The sequence below is a fragment of the Silene latifolia genome, chromosome Y (assembly GCF_048544455.1).
Source record: "Silene latifolia isolate original U9 population chromosome Y, ASM4854445v1, whole genome shotgun sequence".
In the NCBI taxonomy this organism is placed as follows: Eukaryota; Viridiplantae; Streptophyta; class Magnoliopsida; order Caryophyllales; family Caryophyllaceae; genus Silene; species Silene latifolia.
Genome location: NC_133538.1, coordinates 398,962,927 through 398,981,650, shown reverse-complemented (window position 1 = coordinate 398,981,650; position 18,724 = coordinate 398,962,927). Strand labels below are relative to the sequence as shown.

The following is an 18,724-nucleotide window of genomic DNA, read 5'->3' as shown; positions in this document are numbered from 1 at the left end:
CTTGTTTTTAGGATAGAGTTAAAAAAAAAATTGCAAATTAACACAATAGTCTATGAGATGGAGGAAGTTTATGATAGAGAGAGATTAGATACTTGCAAGGATTTAGGTTAATCACACAGTAAGATTGTTTTATGGAAGATTTGCTACACAGCATATTAACACAATAGTCTAACACTCTCGTCTCTCACTCAACATCATTAAGTTGCTCTGAGAATAAGTTTTTTGACAGAAATATCCACTCCCCCAAATTAAATACAAGTCTTGTCAGGATTTACAGCAAGTCCAGAAAACTGGTCTAGTAGCTATTTTTCTTAAGCAACCTGACACTTTGGAAGCGGAGGGAATCAAAGAAATGCAGAGAGTAATACATTTATGCTCAATGGGTTCTTGAGGATCGGATTTTAACCAGCAATCTGACAGGTGCAATAAAAGAAATAAAAGAAAAATGATGGCAAACGTTAGATTAATATGGGTTAAACCGTTAAAAGTATACTAGGGATTATTTTGAGAAGGACGGTAATAGGACTACCTAAAATAACCATAAACTATTTTAATTTATCAAACCATAGACCCTCATCATGATCTTGACGCAAATAACTTTCATCACGTAAATCTTGAACCGATCGACGCATGACAGAAATAGGAGGCAGTTCATCAAGTTGATCATATTCTTGTTCGTCAACTACTCCATCGACACCAAGAATACGCCTTTTCCCATAACGAACCACGGATGATCTCTTATCTAAAGGATCTTCAATGTAGAATAATTGTTTCACTTGAGATGCAAGAATGAAGGGTTCATGTATATGTCCAACAACATTAAAGTTTACCAAAATGAATCCCATATCGTCAACGGTGACACCCTTATCACAATCTACCCATTTACACCGAAATAAGGGTACACTAAAAGTTACATACTCAAGCTCCCAAATATCCTCAATTTTCCCATAGTACGCCCTTGTGATGTCTACGGGATCCTTACCCTTTCCAACATATTCTTCTGATGATGCAAGAAGAGTCACTCCACTATTTTGCATTGTACTCTTCTCATCTTGTCGGCTTGTGTAAAAGCAAAACCCATTGATATCATACCCTTCAAATGATGTGATGTTCGATTTAGGGCCATATGCTAACCAGCGTAAGTTAGCACTTACATTATGAGATTGTGTAGACAACTCACTCATCACCTTACCTTTAAACCACTCCGCAAAAGTCCGACTATGTTCATTCAACAACCACTCATCGCGTTTATGTGGATTTTGGAGCTTGATAAATCCAGTGCTCGATTAAATAGGGATGGACCTCTGTCATATGTTGTAAAACATATAAATGTGCTTTCTGAAAAGAATCGCGGTCCACGCTCATTTGTTTTTTACCCAAATTACCCTTCCCTAAGAGTCTACCTTCGTGCCGAGATATGGGAACTCCAATAGGTTGAACATCTGCCATATAGTCAACACAGAATTGGATTGTCTCACATGCAATTGTTGCTTCAACAATACTACCTTCAGGATGACAACGATTCTTCATTCGTCTCTTATAAGTACCCATATCTCGCTCCATCGCCCACATGTTTCTTTGAAACACCGGACCACAAAGTTTAATCTCACGCACTAAATGAATGACCAGGTGTACCATGATATCAAAGAAAGAAATCGGAAAGTACATCTCTAATTCACATAAAGTCACAACAACATCCGCTTGCAAGTCATCTAAGGTGTCAGGATGGATATCTTTTGAGTTGATTGCATCAAAGAAGAGGCAAAGCTTGGTGATGACTTGCCTAACATGCTTAGGCAATACGGATCTAATGGCCACAGGAAGCAGTTGTGTACGCATAACATGACAATCGTGAGATTTCATACCAACTAACTTAGAATCTTTTATGGCAACAAGATGACTTATGTTAGAGCTATATCCATGTGGTACCTTGACCCCTTTTAAAGATTCACAGACAATCATCTTCTCCTTCTTAGAAAGAGTCGTGCAAGACGGTGGTATATAGATACGTTTTCCCTTCTCAATTGGTTTTAACTCGATACGCCCCCTAGCAGCCATGTCATTTCGAGCTTTCACCCCATCCTTAGTCTTATTCGGCATATTGAGCAATGTTCCAATTAAACTATTAAACACGTTCTTCTCTACGTGCATGACATCAATGGAATGCCTCACATACAAGTGCTGCCAATATGGAAGTTCCCAAAAAATTGACCTCTTTGTATGATATACTCCATCTGGTGGAGGTACGTACGGTTTTCCAAAAACTTTAGTTATATTCTTAACCTTATCGTAGTACTCTTCTCCACTCAAAAACAAAGGGGGTTTCCTATTGTAATACTCCGTATTTATGGTCTTGGGGGTACTCTATCGAGTAGCCCTTACTCTGTCGAGTAAGGGTATGTTGCAGAATAAAATAGTTTCTGACCTGTTGGGCACTCGATCGAGTAGCTGGGGCACTCGATCGAGTAGGGGGGTACTCGATCGAGTACCTTGGGTACTCGATCGAGTGTCCGGTTTTACGGGGGAGTTTTCTCGGGTTTTGTTAATTACGCGATTAAGGTATTTAAACCAATTCGTCTTTGTTCTAAATCACTTTTTACAAAACCTAAAACCTGTTTAAGAGAGAAAGCAACTTGTCTTCTTCCTAATCGCGTTCTTGACAATTCCCGGAGTTCAGACAGTCAGTTTGCATCGTAGTTCGTGTCGTTGGATTCCTTGCGTCGAGAGTAAGCTTCTAATATAATTTATATAATGTTTTGCTAGGTTTGGTCAAACCCTAATTTGGGATTTGGGGGTTTTGTGAATAGTAAGTAATTGGTAGTCTTTATGTGTTATATGTTAGGAGGAGAATTCATAGAAGAGGCGTTTTGAGACAATTTGTAGATACCGTCTGCGTGTTGTGCTTTCCAGGTAGGATTTCCTACTCAGCATTAGTCCCATAATGGGATATTGGTGATGTCTTTGTAGTTAGTTGCTTGATATGATGATTGTGTTTGTAATGGTGTTTGTGGTTGTGTTGTTGATGGTTCTCGAGATGCGTTCTCGGCTGAGTGGGGTCACTTGCGGGAGTGATCTCACGCCCTAGTTTCGCCCTTCGTGGAACCCGCCACGAAAGGGGATGTGCACATTAATGGACAGGGTTATCGCTCGTACGATGAGCGGGGCTTAGGTGGGAACGGCTGCGGTCCCCCATCGGTGGGCGGGTCCGGTGGACGATCAGTATTGAGATGATGGGAGTTGGTGGTGTATGTGTGTGTGTGACAGTTCAATTTGTCTGTTTGTCTTATTGTTGTTATCCGTATTGATTGTGTGATTAGTACTGACCCGGTGTTGTTTTGTAAAACTGCGGTGATCCATTCGGGGATGGTGAGCAGATATTGAACAGTATAGAGATGATCTTTGAGATATTTGGGATGGCCACGACATGACGATAGAGTCTTCCATTTGTAGTTTAGTTTTATTTACATTTCGATTGAGAAAGGTAGTTTGGAATAATATATTGTACTTTCAGTTTGGTTTCGAGGATTGTACTTATTCATTAAACTACTTATAATAAATGTTGTTTTCGTTTTGTCTATTTGATTATCATACCTCGGGCAACCGAGATGGTGATGTCTTCATACCCGAGTGGTCCTGGTAAGGCACTCGGAGTATGGGGGTGTTACAAATGGTATCGAGCCACGATCCCGAAACCCGTAACCAATGAACTTAATGAATATAGGGAGTCAATTAAAATGAACCCGGGGTAAAAGTTGTAGGAGCTAGTGCAAAGGCTTGGGAGACGTCCTAAAGTCGCGGGGGTCGCCCTACAACTTTGAACCGGTCACATGGGGGAAATGTGTGTTGAGTCATGTGTGTGCTAAGTAACTTGCGTGACAATGTGATGGAATGTGTGATTTGATTGTTGGATGTTGAAGGAGAAGTTGAGAATGTGAAAGAAAGGTAATATATATATGTAGACGTGATGATGGAATAACATGTTGGATGTTTACAATGTGGCTTTAATAGCATGATGAATTGATCTTGTTGATAGTATAATAGATGCGTAGCATATGTATTATGATACCATATGATTTTATAAAGGTAGCATGTTAGTATACGACGTAATATGCGGGTAGCTCTTACGTATTGGGGGTACTTGATCGAGTAAGGCTGACTCGATCGGGTAGGTTTTTGGCGATTTTGAGTCCAGAATCGAGTTTTGGGGCACTCGATCGAGTAACTAGGGGTACTCGATCGAGTAGGGGGTCACTCGATCGAGTAGCCTAGATACTCGATCGAGTGGGTTAGAGATCAGAAGGTCTGTTTGGTTCTGGAGTTTGGGTACTCGATCGAGTACATGGGGGCACTCGATCGAGTAGCCCTTTACTCGATCGAGTGGGTTTGGATACTCGATCGAGTAGGTCCTATGCAGCGCGTTTTCGTGTTTTGAGGTTTAGTACGCGTGTTTATGTTTATCCCTTTCTTATATAGCTTCAAGATGCCGCCCAAGAGAAATGCTTTGTACGCGAGAGCTGAGGTTATGACTACGGATGACATCGTCAAGATGTTAGAGCACCAGGACGCTCTTACTGAGACCCTGAAGAGAGTGAATGAGGACAAGGATAAGAGTAAGGAGAAGGAGGTTGACCATGCTAAAGTCAGCCTCTATATTGCGAGGTTTAACCCGAAGGAGTACAAGGGAGTTGAGGAGCCTAACCATCTTGATAGTTGGCTGAGGGAGATGGAGAACATCTTTGGATTTAGTTCATTTGTCCCGATGAGATGAGAGTGGATCAGCTGCATTCTATCCGAGGGAGGCGGTGGCAAATGGTGGGATTCGGTGAAAGTGAGTGCCAAGGAGATATATACCAACCAGGGGTTACCCGCTATACCTTGGGAGGAGTTTCGTAGGGCTGTGAGGAAGGAGTTCGTGCTGGAACATGTGAGGAGTAAGTTGAGGGAGGAGTTCGATAAGTTTAAGATGACTATTTGAGATGTCGTGGTCGAGTACTACAGCGTTCAATGAGAAATCCGGATATCGAGGACATGGGTTTGAGTGAGGAGAATCGGCTTTGAGGTTTGAGAGAGGGCTAACCACGAAAATTATGGATAAGTTACCCGTGGGAGTCCTTGCGATGTGAAGGAAGCATATGAGAGGGCCGGGAGAGCTGAGAGGCTAGTGGAGATGGCTCAGGAGAGGTCGGGTGGAGAAAAGAGGAAGTCTGAGAGCGAGGGTGGTGGCCAATCTAATTTCAAGAAAGGCAACCACAATCAATCTAAGGGATTTTCTTCTGGGTCTGGGTTTAGTGCTAGGACTTCCTTTGGGCGAGGTCGTGGGAGTGTGAGCAACAGCTGGGGAGTGACCTGCTTTGGTTGTGGTGGCGTAGGCCACAAGAGACATGAGTGCACGAGCGCACCGGGATCTTTTCGAGAGACCAAGCACAGAGCTTTGCGAGCAAACGGACCCGGTGGATCATGGCCAAACCGGGGAGGTCGAGCTACCGAGTGGGAGGCAACCGCAACGGCGGTAATTTTATCGAAGACACCGATGAACAACAACAACAATCAAGGGTCGGGTGCTAAGCCGACCGCATCGCCTAGTCTTGTCAGGGAGGTGGGCGGAAGACCGATGGCAAGTTGTTCATGATGGACAAAAAGGCGGTGAGGAGGATGCGCACGTTATCACCAGTACATTCCTTGTTAATGGTATTCCTACGTTCGTTTTGTTTGATTCGGGGGCTTCTCAATCGTTTGTGTCTTCGAGTCATGTAAAACAGTTGGGTTTGAGAGTATATGAGTCTGTTAGGGAGCAAGTTTTCATACCTTCAGGTGAGTCTGTATCGTGTGGGAGGTTGTTTAGAGATGTATCTTTGATAGTTGGGCAAGTCGATTTCCCTGTAGACTTGCTAGAGTTTCCTTTTAATGGTTTTGAGATGATAGTTGGGATGGATTGGTTAGGAAAGTATAAGGCTAAGATAGATTGTCATCAAAGAGAGTGTCCCTTAGAGGTCCTAAGGGTGTAAGTGTGTCTTATCGTGGGTTTCTAGTCAAACCCAAAGTTAAGTTGATTGCATGTTGTCACTTTGAAGTCGTATCCGAGGAAGGGATGTCCTCCGATTTTGTGCCATGTGAGAGATGACCGGATAGAGAGCCCGGCAGTTGACGAGATACCAGTGGTGGGAGAGTATGCGAGATGTTTTTCCGAGGAGATTCCGGGGTTGCCACCGAAGAGGGAGATAGATTTCACCGTTGAGTTGAAGCCAGGGACGGGGCCAATCTCTAAGGCACCGTACCGTATGGGTCCTAAGGAGATGGAGGAGCTTAGGAAGCAGTTGGATGATTTGATAGAGAAGGGATACATTAGACCAAGTGTATCGCCTTGGGGAGCACCAGTTCTTTTCGTGAAGAAGAAGGATGGAACTTTGAGGTTATGCATAGACTACGGGAGCCGAACCGTGTGACGATAAAGAACAAGTATCCTTTGCCAAGGATAGATGACCTGTTTGATCAGTTGAGTGGTGCAACGGTCTTTTCTAAGATCGATTTGAGGTCGGGGTACCATCAGGTGAAGATTAGAGATGTGGATATACCGAAGACAGCTTTCACGTCGAGGTATGGCCATTATGAGTATGTGGTGATGCCATTTGGGTTGTCTAATGCGCCGGCAGTGTTTATGGATTTGATGAATAGGATCTTCAGACAGTTCTTGGATCAGTTTGTAGTGGTGTTTATCGATGACATCTTAGTCTACTCTAAGACTAAGGAGGAGCATCTGAGGATCGTGTTGCAGACTTTGAGAGATCATGAGTTGTATGCTAAGCTGTCCAAGTGTGAGTTCTGGTTAGAGAAAGTTGCTTTTCTGGGGCATGTAATCTCTAAAGATGGGGTAGCTGTGGATCCGGCGAAGATTGAAGCAGTGACAAAGTGGGAAGCACAGAAGAATGTTCTTTGAGGTGAGGAGTTTCTTGGGTTTAGCTGGATACTACAGGCGGTTCGTGAAGGATTTCTCCAAGATAGCTAGACCGATGACAGCATTGATGAGGAAAGAGAACAGGTTTCGTTGGGATGAGAGTTGTGAGACGGCGTTCCAAACCTTAAAGGAGCGTTTGACGACAGCTCCTGTCTTGGCATTGCCTGAAGGGAGCGAGAATTTCGAGGTCTATACAGATGCCTCGAAGAATGGGTTGGGATGTGTGTTGATGCAGAATGGTAAAGTGATCGCCTATGCTTCTAGGCAGTTGAAGCCTTATGAGGAGAACTACCCTACTCATGACCTGGAGTTGGGTGCAGTGGTGTTTGCTCTCAAGATTTGGAGGCACTACCTTTATGGAGCAATCTTTAAGGTATTTTCTGATCACAAGAGTCTCAAGTACATCTTCACGCAGAAGGAGTTGAACATGAGACAGAGGAGGTGGATGGAGCTGATTGGTGATTACGACATGGAAATCATCTACCATGAAGGAAAGGCCAACGTTGTTTTGATGCTTTGAGTAGAAAGAGTGTACATTCCTTGTGTACAACTCTATCTTTGATGAGGTGAGGGATGAGGTAGCGAGCTTTGGGATTCATATGATGCGAAAGGGGATGCTATGGGTGATATGACAAAGTACACATGGAGTATTATGATGATATTCGAGGTAAACAGGCTTTGGATCCTAAGATAGTGGAGTGGAGAGTTGGAGTAGAGAAAGGGACAAAGTGTCCCGGTTTTCCATTCATACTGACGGTAGCTTGAGGTTTGATGGTAGGTGGTGTGTTCCTAATGACGAGGAGTTGAAAAAGACAATCATGACAGAAGCGCATTGCACACCATATTCAGTTCATCCGGGTGGAGACAAGCTTTACAAAGATTTGAAGAAAACGTTTTGGTGGCCTGGGATGAAGAAAGAGATAGCTGAGTTTGTGTCCCGTTGTTTGACATGCCAGAGAGTTAAAGGGGAACAGAGAAGACCACAAGGTAAGGTTCAGTCTTTGGAGGTGCCTGAGTGGAAGTGGGAATCCATTTCCATGGATTTCATTGTGGGTTTGCCGAAGAGTCAACAAGGTAACAATATGATTTGGGTGATAGTGGATCGGTTGACCAAGTCAGCTCACTTTGTTCCAATGAAAGATACATGGACTAAGGCACAACTGGCTATGGCCTATCGAAAGAACGTGCTTAAGTTACATGGAGTCCCTAAGGACATAGTGTCTGACAGAGATGCGAGGTTTATATCAAGGTTTTGGAAGGAGTTGCAGGAATCGTTGGGAACAGCTTTGAAGATGAGTACAAAGACATTTCATCCTGCGACAGGATCGTGACGAGAGAACAATCAAGACTCTTGAGGATATGTTGCGAGCTTGTGTGATGGATTTTGGTGGTAGCGGGGAGCAGAGGTTGGACTTGATAGAGTTTTCTTACAACAACAGCTATCACACAGTATTGGTATGGCACCGTTTGAGGCTTTGTATGGGAGGAGATGTAGGAGTCCGATCTGTTGGGACGATAGTGCTGAGGCAGTGGTTTTAGGACCAGAGATGGTACATGAGATGGTGGAACAGATTAAGATGATCAGGGAACGGATGAGAGCAGCCCAGGATCGACAGAAGAGTTATGCAGATCTACATCGTCGGGACATAGAGTTTCAGGTTGGGGATAAGGTTCTTCTGAAGGTGTCTCCTATGCGAGGAGTTATGAGGTTTGGGAAGAAAGGCAAGCTAAGTCAGAAGTTTATAGGGCCTTATGAGATCTTAGAGCGAGTTGGGGAAGTGGCTTATCGTTTGGCTTTACCTTTGCTTTGGAGAGAGTGCATAATGTGTTTCATGTATCGCAGCTGGGAAGTATGTGAGTGACCCGTCACATGTGTTGGAGGCGAGAGAGCTTAGAGCTGGATGAGTCTTTATCATACCTTGAGATGCCTAAGCAGATCCTAGACCGAAAAGTTAAAAAGACCAGGAGTGGTGAGACAGTTTTACTTAAGATCCTTTGGTCTAACCATGAGACTGAGGAAGCTACATGGGAGGCGGAGAATATCATGAAAGAGCGTTACCCTTTCCTTTTGATCGGTATGTATGGTTACGGGGACGTAACCTTGTTTCTTTAGGGGGTAGGAGATGATCGCGAGAGTTTTTAAGAGTTTTTACACCCCTTTTATATGTTGTGTCGGTATGTTTGTCGGGATAAGTTGGGTTGGTTAGTAGCATGTTTTACGTTGTGTTTATTTTGACCTTCGAGTCGGGAAGCTTATGGGAGTACCTTTGTTTAGTAGTGGTTTGAACTTCGGGGACGAAGTTCCTTTTAAGGAGGGAAGACTGTAATACTCCGTATTTATGGTCTTGGGGGGGTACTCTATCGAGTAGCCCTTACTCTGTCGAGTAAGGGTATGTTGCGAGAATAAAATAGTTTCGACTGTTGGGCACTCGATCGAGTATTTGGGGCACTCGATCGAGTAGAAGTACTCGATCGAGTACCTTGGGTACTCGATCGAGTGTCCGGTTTTACGGGGGAGTTTTCTCGGGTTTTGTTAATTACGCGATTAAGGTATTTAAACCAATTCGTCTTTGTTCTAAATCACTTTTTACAAAACCTAAAACCTGTTTAAGAGAGAAAGCAACTTGTCTTCTTCCTAATCGCGTTCTTGACAATTCCCGGAGTTCAGACAGTCAGTTTGCATCGTAGTTCGTGTCGTTGGATTCCTTGCGTCGAGGGTAAGCTTCTAATATAATTTATATAATGTTTTGCTAGGTTTGGTCAAACCCTAATTTGGGATTTGGGGTTTTGTGAATAGTAAGTAATTGGTAGTCTTTATGTGTTATATGTTAGGAGGAGAATTCATAGAAGAGGCGTTTTGAGACAATTTGTAGATACCGTCTGCGTGTTGTGCTTTCCAGTAGGATTTCCTACTCGGTATTAGTCCCATAATGGGATATTGGTGATGTCTTGTAGTTAGTGGCTTGATATGATGATTGTGTTTGTAATGGTGTTTGTGGTTGTGTTGTTGATGGTTCTCGAGATGCGTTCTCGGCTGAGTGGGGTCACTTGCGGGAGTGATCTCACGCCCTAGTTTCGCCCTTCGTGGAACCCGCCACGAAAGGGGATGTGCACATTAATGGACAGGGTTATCGCTCGTACGATGAGCGGGGCTTAGGTGGGAACGCAGTGCGTGCCCCCAGCGGTGGTCCGGTGGACGGTCAAGATTGAGATGATGGGAGTTGGTGGTGTTGTGTGTGTGATTCAAATTGTCTGTTTGTCTTATTGTTGTTATCTGTATTGATTGTGTGATTAGTGCGACCCGGTGTTGTTTTGTAAAACTGCGGTGATCCATTCGGGGATGGTGAGCAGATATTGAACAAGGTATAGAGATGATCTTTGGGATATTTGGGATGGCCACGACATGACGATAGAGTCTTCCATTTGTAGTTTAGTTTTATTTACATTTCAGTTGAGAACAGGTAGTTTGGAATAATGTATTGTACTTTCAGTTTGGTTTCGAGGATTGTACTTATTCATTAAACTACTTATAATAAATGTTGTTTCTGTTTTGTCTATTTGATTATCATGCCTCGGGCAACCGAGATGGTGATGTCTTCATACCTGAGTGGTCCTGGTAAGGCACTCGGAGTATGGGGGTGTTACACCTATGCTCCGTTTTCCCATAAAAAGCCTTCTTCTTCTTTCGATATTGATGATTTTCAGGTAGAAAATGACGACCACCTCTGTACGAAAATTTGCCATTGTGCTCCAACCAATCAGATTCAGTGTCATCCCCGCATACCGGACATCCCTTATCAGTCTTCAGTCGGTATCCAGAAAGGTTACCATAAGCTGGGAAGTCATTAATTGTACAGTACAACATAGCATGCATTTGAAACCTAGAGCTAGTACTTGCATCAAACACCTCTACCCCATCGTTCCACAAGAGTTTCAAGTCTTCAATTAGAGGAGCCAAATACACGTCAATATCATTTCCAGGTTGCTTAGGTCCCAAAATTAGGAGTGTTAACATAATGTATTTGCACTTTGTGGTAAGCCAAGGAGGGATATTGTAAATTATCAACATTACTGGCCAACAACTATGTTGGGTACTTAAAGTTCCAAATGGATTAATTCCATCGGTGCAAAGTCCCAATCTTAAATTTCTAGGCTCTGAACCGAATTCTGGAAAGGTTCGATCAATTGTTCTCCATTGGGGAGAATCAGCTACATGCCTCAGTCGGCCATCTTTATTCCTGCCCTTTTGATGCCACAACATGTACTCCGCATCTTTTTTATTTGAAAAAAAGCGTTTAAATTTTGGTATTATTGGCAAATACCATAATGTCTTCACAGGACTCCCCTTCTTCTTGCCACCATTACCATTGTCTACCATCTTGTATCGTGACTCACCGCACTTTGGGCATTCTTTTAATTCACTATACTTTTTTGTATACAAAATACAGTCCTTCACGCATGCATGAATCTTTTGGTAAGACGTAGATAATGGGCATAGTAGTTTCTTGCATTCGTATGTGGTGGAGGGAAGCTCGTTACCTTCCGGCAACATTTGACACAAAAGTTCTAACAAGGAAGTAAAACTCTTGTCACTCCACCCATTTCCAGCTTTCAATGTGAATAGTTTCAACACAGCTAGTAAAAGAGAGAATTTAGAACCATTCGGGTATAAAGGCTTCTTGGAATTATCAACCATTCTCTGAAAAATAATAGGGCACTCCACAATATCTTCTTCAAGATCCTTCATCAACCCGTCAATATTATCATTATCAGGCTCTATATTATCATCCATATCAATATTTCAAAGATTTCATCATCATTTTCTACCCCGACATCAATCTGATCCCCATCTTTATCATTAATTCCAAAATTAACGTTGGAACAAATATCATTAACACTTTCTCCATGCCATATCAACACATTATAATCTGCTTTAAATCCTTTTAAAATTAAATTTTCCCGCAATTCATCCCTAGAATTCACCTTTTTACAATTTTGACATAAGGTACACGGACATAGGAATTGATTATCTCCATGGAGTCTTTGATGTTCGACGGCACAACTAAGAAACTCTTCTAGTCGTTCAAGATAAACAAAATCACGCTTTCCATACATCCAACTTCGGTCCATAATCTAGTTAATAAACACATATATTAATGGGTATCTACGTCAATGATGTATAATAATCACATTAAATGCACTAAACTGTTTCATGTAATAAAAATTAACCATCATTTAACGAGAAACTGAAATTGAATAAAGATATACATACCTTCAAGTGGCAATTAAGTAGCTTTGTAAGGTCGAAATAGAGAATTTTGGTGGAGAGAAAGCCTGTAAATAAGGATGATTTAACCTTTATTAAAAATTATTCAAAATAAAAGTGATAACAAAAAAAAACATAAGAAAACAGAGCACTAGACAAGTTTTGAACAGAAACAAAGAGTGTTGCCATATCCCAAAAATCTTCTGGCAACATCTGTAAAGGTTGTTAAATGTCCAAGTCGAACACTATGTTCTTTTGCACTTCACTTTAGTTCCATTAATTTTAAGTCAAATACAATTACAAGTTTTAGAGGCTAACTATGATCAACCCACTTCAATCTATGCACCACATTTGCCTGAGATGGCTGTGAGAAAATTGGGCATGACCCATCTCAATAAAACTGAATTAATCTAGATGTACAAGTGTAATGCATAAACTGCATAATCCTAGTCAATCTTTTGCAATCCTCAGTCCTTTAACTGTGGGAAAAAAAAGAGAGAAACAAATAAAAAAGTTTACATAACATTATTATACATAAAGGCCTTAAAGTTTGAGTATATTAATAAACTAACTACACCAGGATAAAGATGGACCAACCATACTAACAACAACAACTGCAGAAATGCACTCACAGGAAAGAATCTACTAAATCTACTCTCTAACTCTTTTCCACACTATATATATACTACATTTTCTTTCAACATAACATTCACTCAAACTTGTCAATTTTATTCCACAAAAATGAAATTCAAGATAGCCGTTTCTGCCACCTACCTGGAATTTTGTGACGATGAATACTACCTTGAACGGCTCTTCTTTCATCCTCTTCTTTCTTTAAACCTATATGATGAAATGGTAATATCAGAGCTTTCAGAAAATTGAGATCTACTTTTTAAGTGAATAACTTCCAAGTTTGTTTTGCACAAAAAATAAGGAACATAATAAGGTGCGCCGTGCGGCCACAAATAACATACAGAAAAGGAAAGGTTCCAAGGAGAAGTTTATTCACAAAGGCTTCAATACAGATACAAACAGGAAAAATATGCGCATCAACAAAGGGAGTACAAGATTGTGACAACACGAGGAGAGGAAATGACGACAATTAGGAATAGGGCTGAGTGTCGCAGAGGAAGGACAAAAGAAGCAAAAAATTCAACAGTTTGAGATCCAAGAGCACTTTTTCCTTATGTCTAAATAATAGAGCTCCTGAACTTGTAAGCAACTTACAATTACAACCGAAATAAACTCTACGCAGATAAGTTTAGATATAAAGCTAGCACCAGCTACATAGGGACTACAGTCCTACAGAGTATTATTTACCAGAAGCTAGAACTAACTAAAACCTAGAATCTAAATTAGATAGTATAAAATATAAGATTAAACTCCAACCACGAGTAGAAAAATGCACAACAGAAGCATACATTAATGTCGAACTAGGGAACCGGAAGATAGTCAGTCAATCTGTATTCCCTGAGAACCAAATAAGGGAAAATCAAGAGCACAAATTAGCATTACAAGCTGGAGAGATAGAAGTCGAGAGAAAGAAGAGAAAGGTGGGTAATTGCTTCTTCACTTAAATCAACAGTACATAAAAGTGTCATACACAGAAGGCTATGTTTGAGACATAGCACAGAAAGCATAATATTTTTCTGAATCAGAAAAGATGTTTCCTTCACAGTCTCTTCTCTAATTCTACCTTTATCATGTGACCTTCCCTCGTTTTTTTTCCTCTCTTCTGGGAAAGCGTCAAATTAGTAAGGGCCCAGTATGGATTTTCATACACATATCCAACAGTCTAGCGATTAAATAAGAGTGTGACCAAAGAAGTGAAGAGTCGAAGTATAGCATTTTAGAATTCAGACTGTACAAGAAGAAAAATGTAGCTGAATCTTCTGAGAATATTACAAACTCAGAAGAAAGCAAATGATAAACACAAAGGCAAAATGAGGAATAGATGTACAAGTGTAATGCATAAACTGCATAATCCTAGTCAATCTTTTAGAATCCTCAGTCCTTTAACTGTGGGAAAAAAAAAAAGACAGAAACAAATAAAAAAGTTTGGACTATTAATATAATTACACACTTACACCAATACTATCTCTATCTCTATTCTTTAATTAATCTTCTAATGTGTCAATCTTAAAATTTAGGACAAATTCACATAGGGAGAATTAAGAACAAGCTCCCAGGATGACTGAACTATTATAAAAAGTTCAAATTTTGCATATAATCAACTAACTTCCTAGCTTGACCGGTAAGGTCATTAAAATTAGTTTCATTACAATCAATTTTAAACCTTTTTTTTTGGCATTGAAGTTACTTTAGACTTTCTTTGCACAAGGAAAATTGAAGACTTGTACTGGCGACTTGTACTAGTAATCAAACATAAAGCAGCATATCTTATCCGACTTGTAAAAACACCAGAACCGTTAACAAATTGGCGGGAATGAACATTAAAAACGAGCATCAATCCCAAAATACACAGAACTAGTTTCACACGGCAACAACAAGAAGTATGTAGTTAGTAACAACAAGGGAATGAATTCTAATAATCGGAAATTGTTGTTTTCATCAGCAGTAGCATAAGACGGTGTTAATTGTAGCATAAGACGGTATTACTCCGTAACAATTAAGCAGATGGTGAGCCCTAAATCGCTATATTGAATTCTAAAAATCGCAAATAACTTCAGATTGCTTTCACATAATACACAAGTGACCAAATAGTTGACACATATAATTGACTACAGCATATGTAATTGCAAAATAATTGGAGAAACAATAAGAAAAATTTGGATGCAGGCATACCTGATTAATAGATCATACGGGGTCAAAGCAGGAAATTGATTGAGGGGTCGGCAGGTGTGCGTGACGACGGGTAGCTAAGGATTGTGGTGGCCGGATAAAGAGGAGGCGGCGACGACGAGTGCGTGGGAAGCAAAGGGTTTTTCGTGGGTGAAGGGTTTGATTGAAAGGTCGGTTAATTAATTAGATAGTATTACGTGTTTGTACTCGTTTTAGTGACATCGGTTTCAACCGATGTATTTTCAAGACCCTTAAAATAATTGTTAATGGTTATTACCTCGGATTTAAGAAAACTGATGTAATGCCAATATATTAACATCGGTTTTCATATAACCGATGTTAATATAATATAAATAACATCATTTTGATTTTTAAACCGATGTTAATAACTCTATTATGAACAATTACATCGTTTTTATTAAGAAATGATGTAACTAAGGCGATGTCAATAGGACTTTTTGTACTAGTGTCAGCACATATATTCACCAATTGTATTTCATTATATCCTAAATGTTCAACTAATGAATTTAGGGTTTATCATCTTATAATTATGTTTAAAAGAACATTATTTTTTTTACTGTTAATGTTATGGATGAGACTTTGCTTATTGATCATGTTAAGAAGAAGCTTTGCTTTGTTTCTACTGATGTTCCTCGCGATTTGCAGATTGCGAGGTCTGGTCCTTTGAGCTATGTCGCCTCAACAGTTTCAAAAATTGGTCACACTTAGATTAACTTCCTAATCAGAACCAACTCAATTAAAGAACCAATTAGAGGCCGAATTTTTTTTTTTTTGGTCAAGTTAGACGCCAAAATTTCTGCATACTATTATTTTTCTTTTTCCGTCAGTTTTTCCATTCTCAAATCGGTTGTTGTGATTTATAATTTTAACAAATAAAATACAATAATTGAAATAAACACATGAAATTAGTAACAAAATTATTATTTCATTATTAAAGTAAAAAGATTACAACAAAAATAAAACAAAAATGCAAAACGTGAAATTGAAATTCAAAACCCTAATACTGAAATTGAAATACAAAACCCTAACAAAATAATCTAAACTTAATAATAATTGGAATACTAATTGTCGTTGCCGAAATTAATGCGCCTCATTACATTTCCATGTAGGGCATAACGTCCCCTAGACCTCCATTGTGGATGCGTAGGAGGAGGGGTTCTAGGAACTTCAACGTTATCTCCATCTTCAACCCGAACAATTGAAAAGTCCGTAACAGGCATCGGGAGGTATTCACGATCACCCACTTTGACACCACTTCAATTGTTCATCCGGTAGTGACCTTGAATATTTTGCATTGAATTCTTCCTCATAGATATACCACACCTTATTTAGATTGTAAGGGGAACGGGACATAGATTTTTCTATGACTTTAGGATCAACCGAGTCCAACATTGCCCTAATAAAAAAAACGTGTTTCCATAGTGTCGGTTGTGTGAATTTTTCGCTCAATGGCAAGCTCTCTAGTTAGGTTAGCAATCTCAATAGCTTGATTAGCCATGGGAATTTGTATAGCAATGAAATCTAAAAAAAATTGTGTGAGATTTGTGACTTTGATCAGTTTTGTTTTGAGTGTGTTAGGTTTAGAACTTAATTCCATATTTATATGAAAACTAATAATGCTAATCCAATTTTCCCTCCATATTTTCCATCCCTTTTTTCCCGCCCTTTTTTTCCCTCCAAAAAAAAAAATTGTACTCGGTCAAGATTTTGGCATAAAATAAAAATTATTTCCTTAAAAACAAAACTGATATTATGAAGAATAAAATAAAATAAAATAAAGTGTGAACACAATCAATATTAAAATAAAGTGGGGAATTTGTTAAAATAGAAAAGATATGATTCCAAAAATCATTCCTAAAATAATGGACTCTACAAAAAGAATTTAAGATAATAATGGACTCTAAATAAGGAATTTAAGATAATATTTTTTAGGAAAGCAAATAATCGGATCATCTAATTACATAATTTCGAAATTATTATATTAGGCTTCTTTATCAAGCATTAAGTAAACAATATAATGTATTTTGATGCCCTAATTGATGTGCTGATACTCCTTGCTTTGTTGGTAACTAGGCTCTTTGAAATCACCATTGTGCTGCCTGTGCCACCCGGGTTCGAACCCCAATAACAACAAATTTTTTTCCCCCAATCACTTTATCAATTTTTATTATGATTAATTGAATCGAACCCCAATCACTTTATCAATTTTTATTATGATTAACTGAATTAGGGTTTTATCAATTGTTCGATTATGATTTATAGGGTTTTATCAATTGTTCGATTATGATTTATTGAATTATGGTTTATCAATATCATTAATAGAATTGAATTATGTTTTGTTAATCGATTATGATTTATAGGGTTTTATCAATTGTTCGATTATGATTTATTGAATTATGGTTTATCAATATCATTAATAGAATTGAATTATGTTTTGTTAATCGTATTAAATTAGGGTTTTCCAAGTGATTTTACCGTTCATCAGTTGATTGATCTACTATCATTATTTGAATCAGGGTGATGAATTTGATTAATATAATTGAATTAGGTTTTTGATTAATTAGATTAAATTAGGGTTCATTGATTTACACTAATTGATTCAATCGATTTTCATTACTCATTTTCAATAGAAATTTGATTAATATGAATTTGATTAATATAATTGAATTAGGTTTTTGATTAATTGGATTAAATTAGGGTTCATCGATGACAATTTTTTTTTTCCAACACTTAATCAGATTTTGATTAAAATGGTTGTTTAATCATTTATAACAAATTAAATGAAAAAAAAAACAATAAAAATATAAATGCTAATAAATGAAATTAAAGAAAATGAAAACAAATAAAACAATTCCATAATTAGTGTTAACTAGATGTAGTTAACCTATTAACCACATATGTGAAATTACAATAATAACCCTAGATTAACCCAAATAAGTTAACTCAAGTTTGCCATGTGTCGCAATTTCATTGGCCGTGTATGAATTTTTCATACACCTCGTGTATGTGTAGCCTTTTATAGGTATGAGTATGATTTCTGTTTTTCTAATTTCTTGTCATGAATGTGAATTTGTCGGTGTGTTCTTGTTGATAAGCATTACATTCTCATTGTTAATTTAGGTTTTGTTTTCTATTTTCTGGTTTATTTATTTATTTATTTATTTCTATTTTCTTGTTTTTTTATTCTTATTTACTTTAATATATTTTGACAAAAAAATGTAGGTTCTTCGTAAGTCAATATTACGCCATTTAAGCTACCCTATTTCACCCTTGGTAAAGTACGATGTATACTTAGAAGGTCTATTCGACCGACTGGGCCTTTCACGTATTTTTCACCTCATGACGTCGTGTTTTGGCAACTCGCTTGATCCATATGACTGGGTGAGCACAAAAGCGAGAGATACCCTCAGGTATTTTAATGTTGTGAGTACCCAATTTCTAACCCGTAAACCTAACCATAGATCCCATAGATCCTTTACATAGGTCATATCATGATGTCTATTTTAGTATATTACCGTCTGCGAGTCCCACTTATATAAAATAAAAAAATTACAAATCAGTACTTGCATTACGTCTTACATGCACCACTTAAGTAACAGTATATACTTGCCTTCATTAGTTTGGCAATCATTTGTACATATTGACTTTATCACCGTAGTTATCATTTTCAGTTTTTATTTCTC

General features: G+C 39.0%; 1 protein-coding gene across 1 annotated transcript; it reads right to left on the bottom strand.

The window, feature by feature from the left end:
- Window positions 1-545: 545 nt before the first annotated feature.
- On the bottom strand, window positions 546-11,744 carry LOC141632175 (uncharacterized). The gene is made up of 3 exons (XM_074444745.1): window positions 10,626-11,744; window positions 1,386-2,181; window positions 546-1,129 (listed from the first exon to the last, which is right to left on the bottom strand). Exons 1-3 carry the CDS (start codon window positions 11,742-11,744, stop codon window positions 546-548), a joined length of 2,499 nt encoding a protein of 832 aa, XP_074300846.1.
- Between the last annotated feature and the right edge of the window lie 6,980 nt (window positions 11,745-18,724).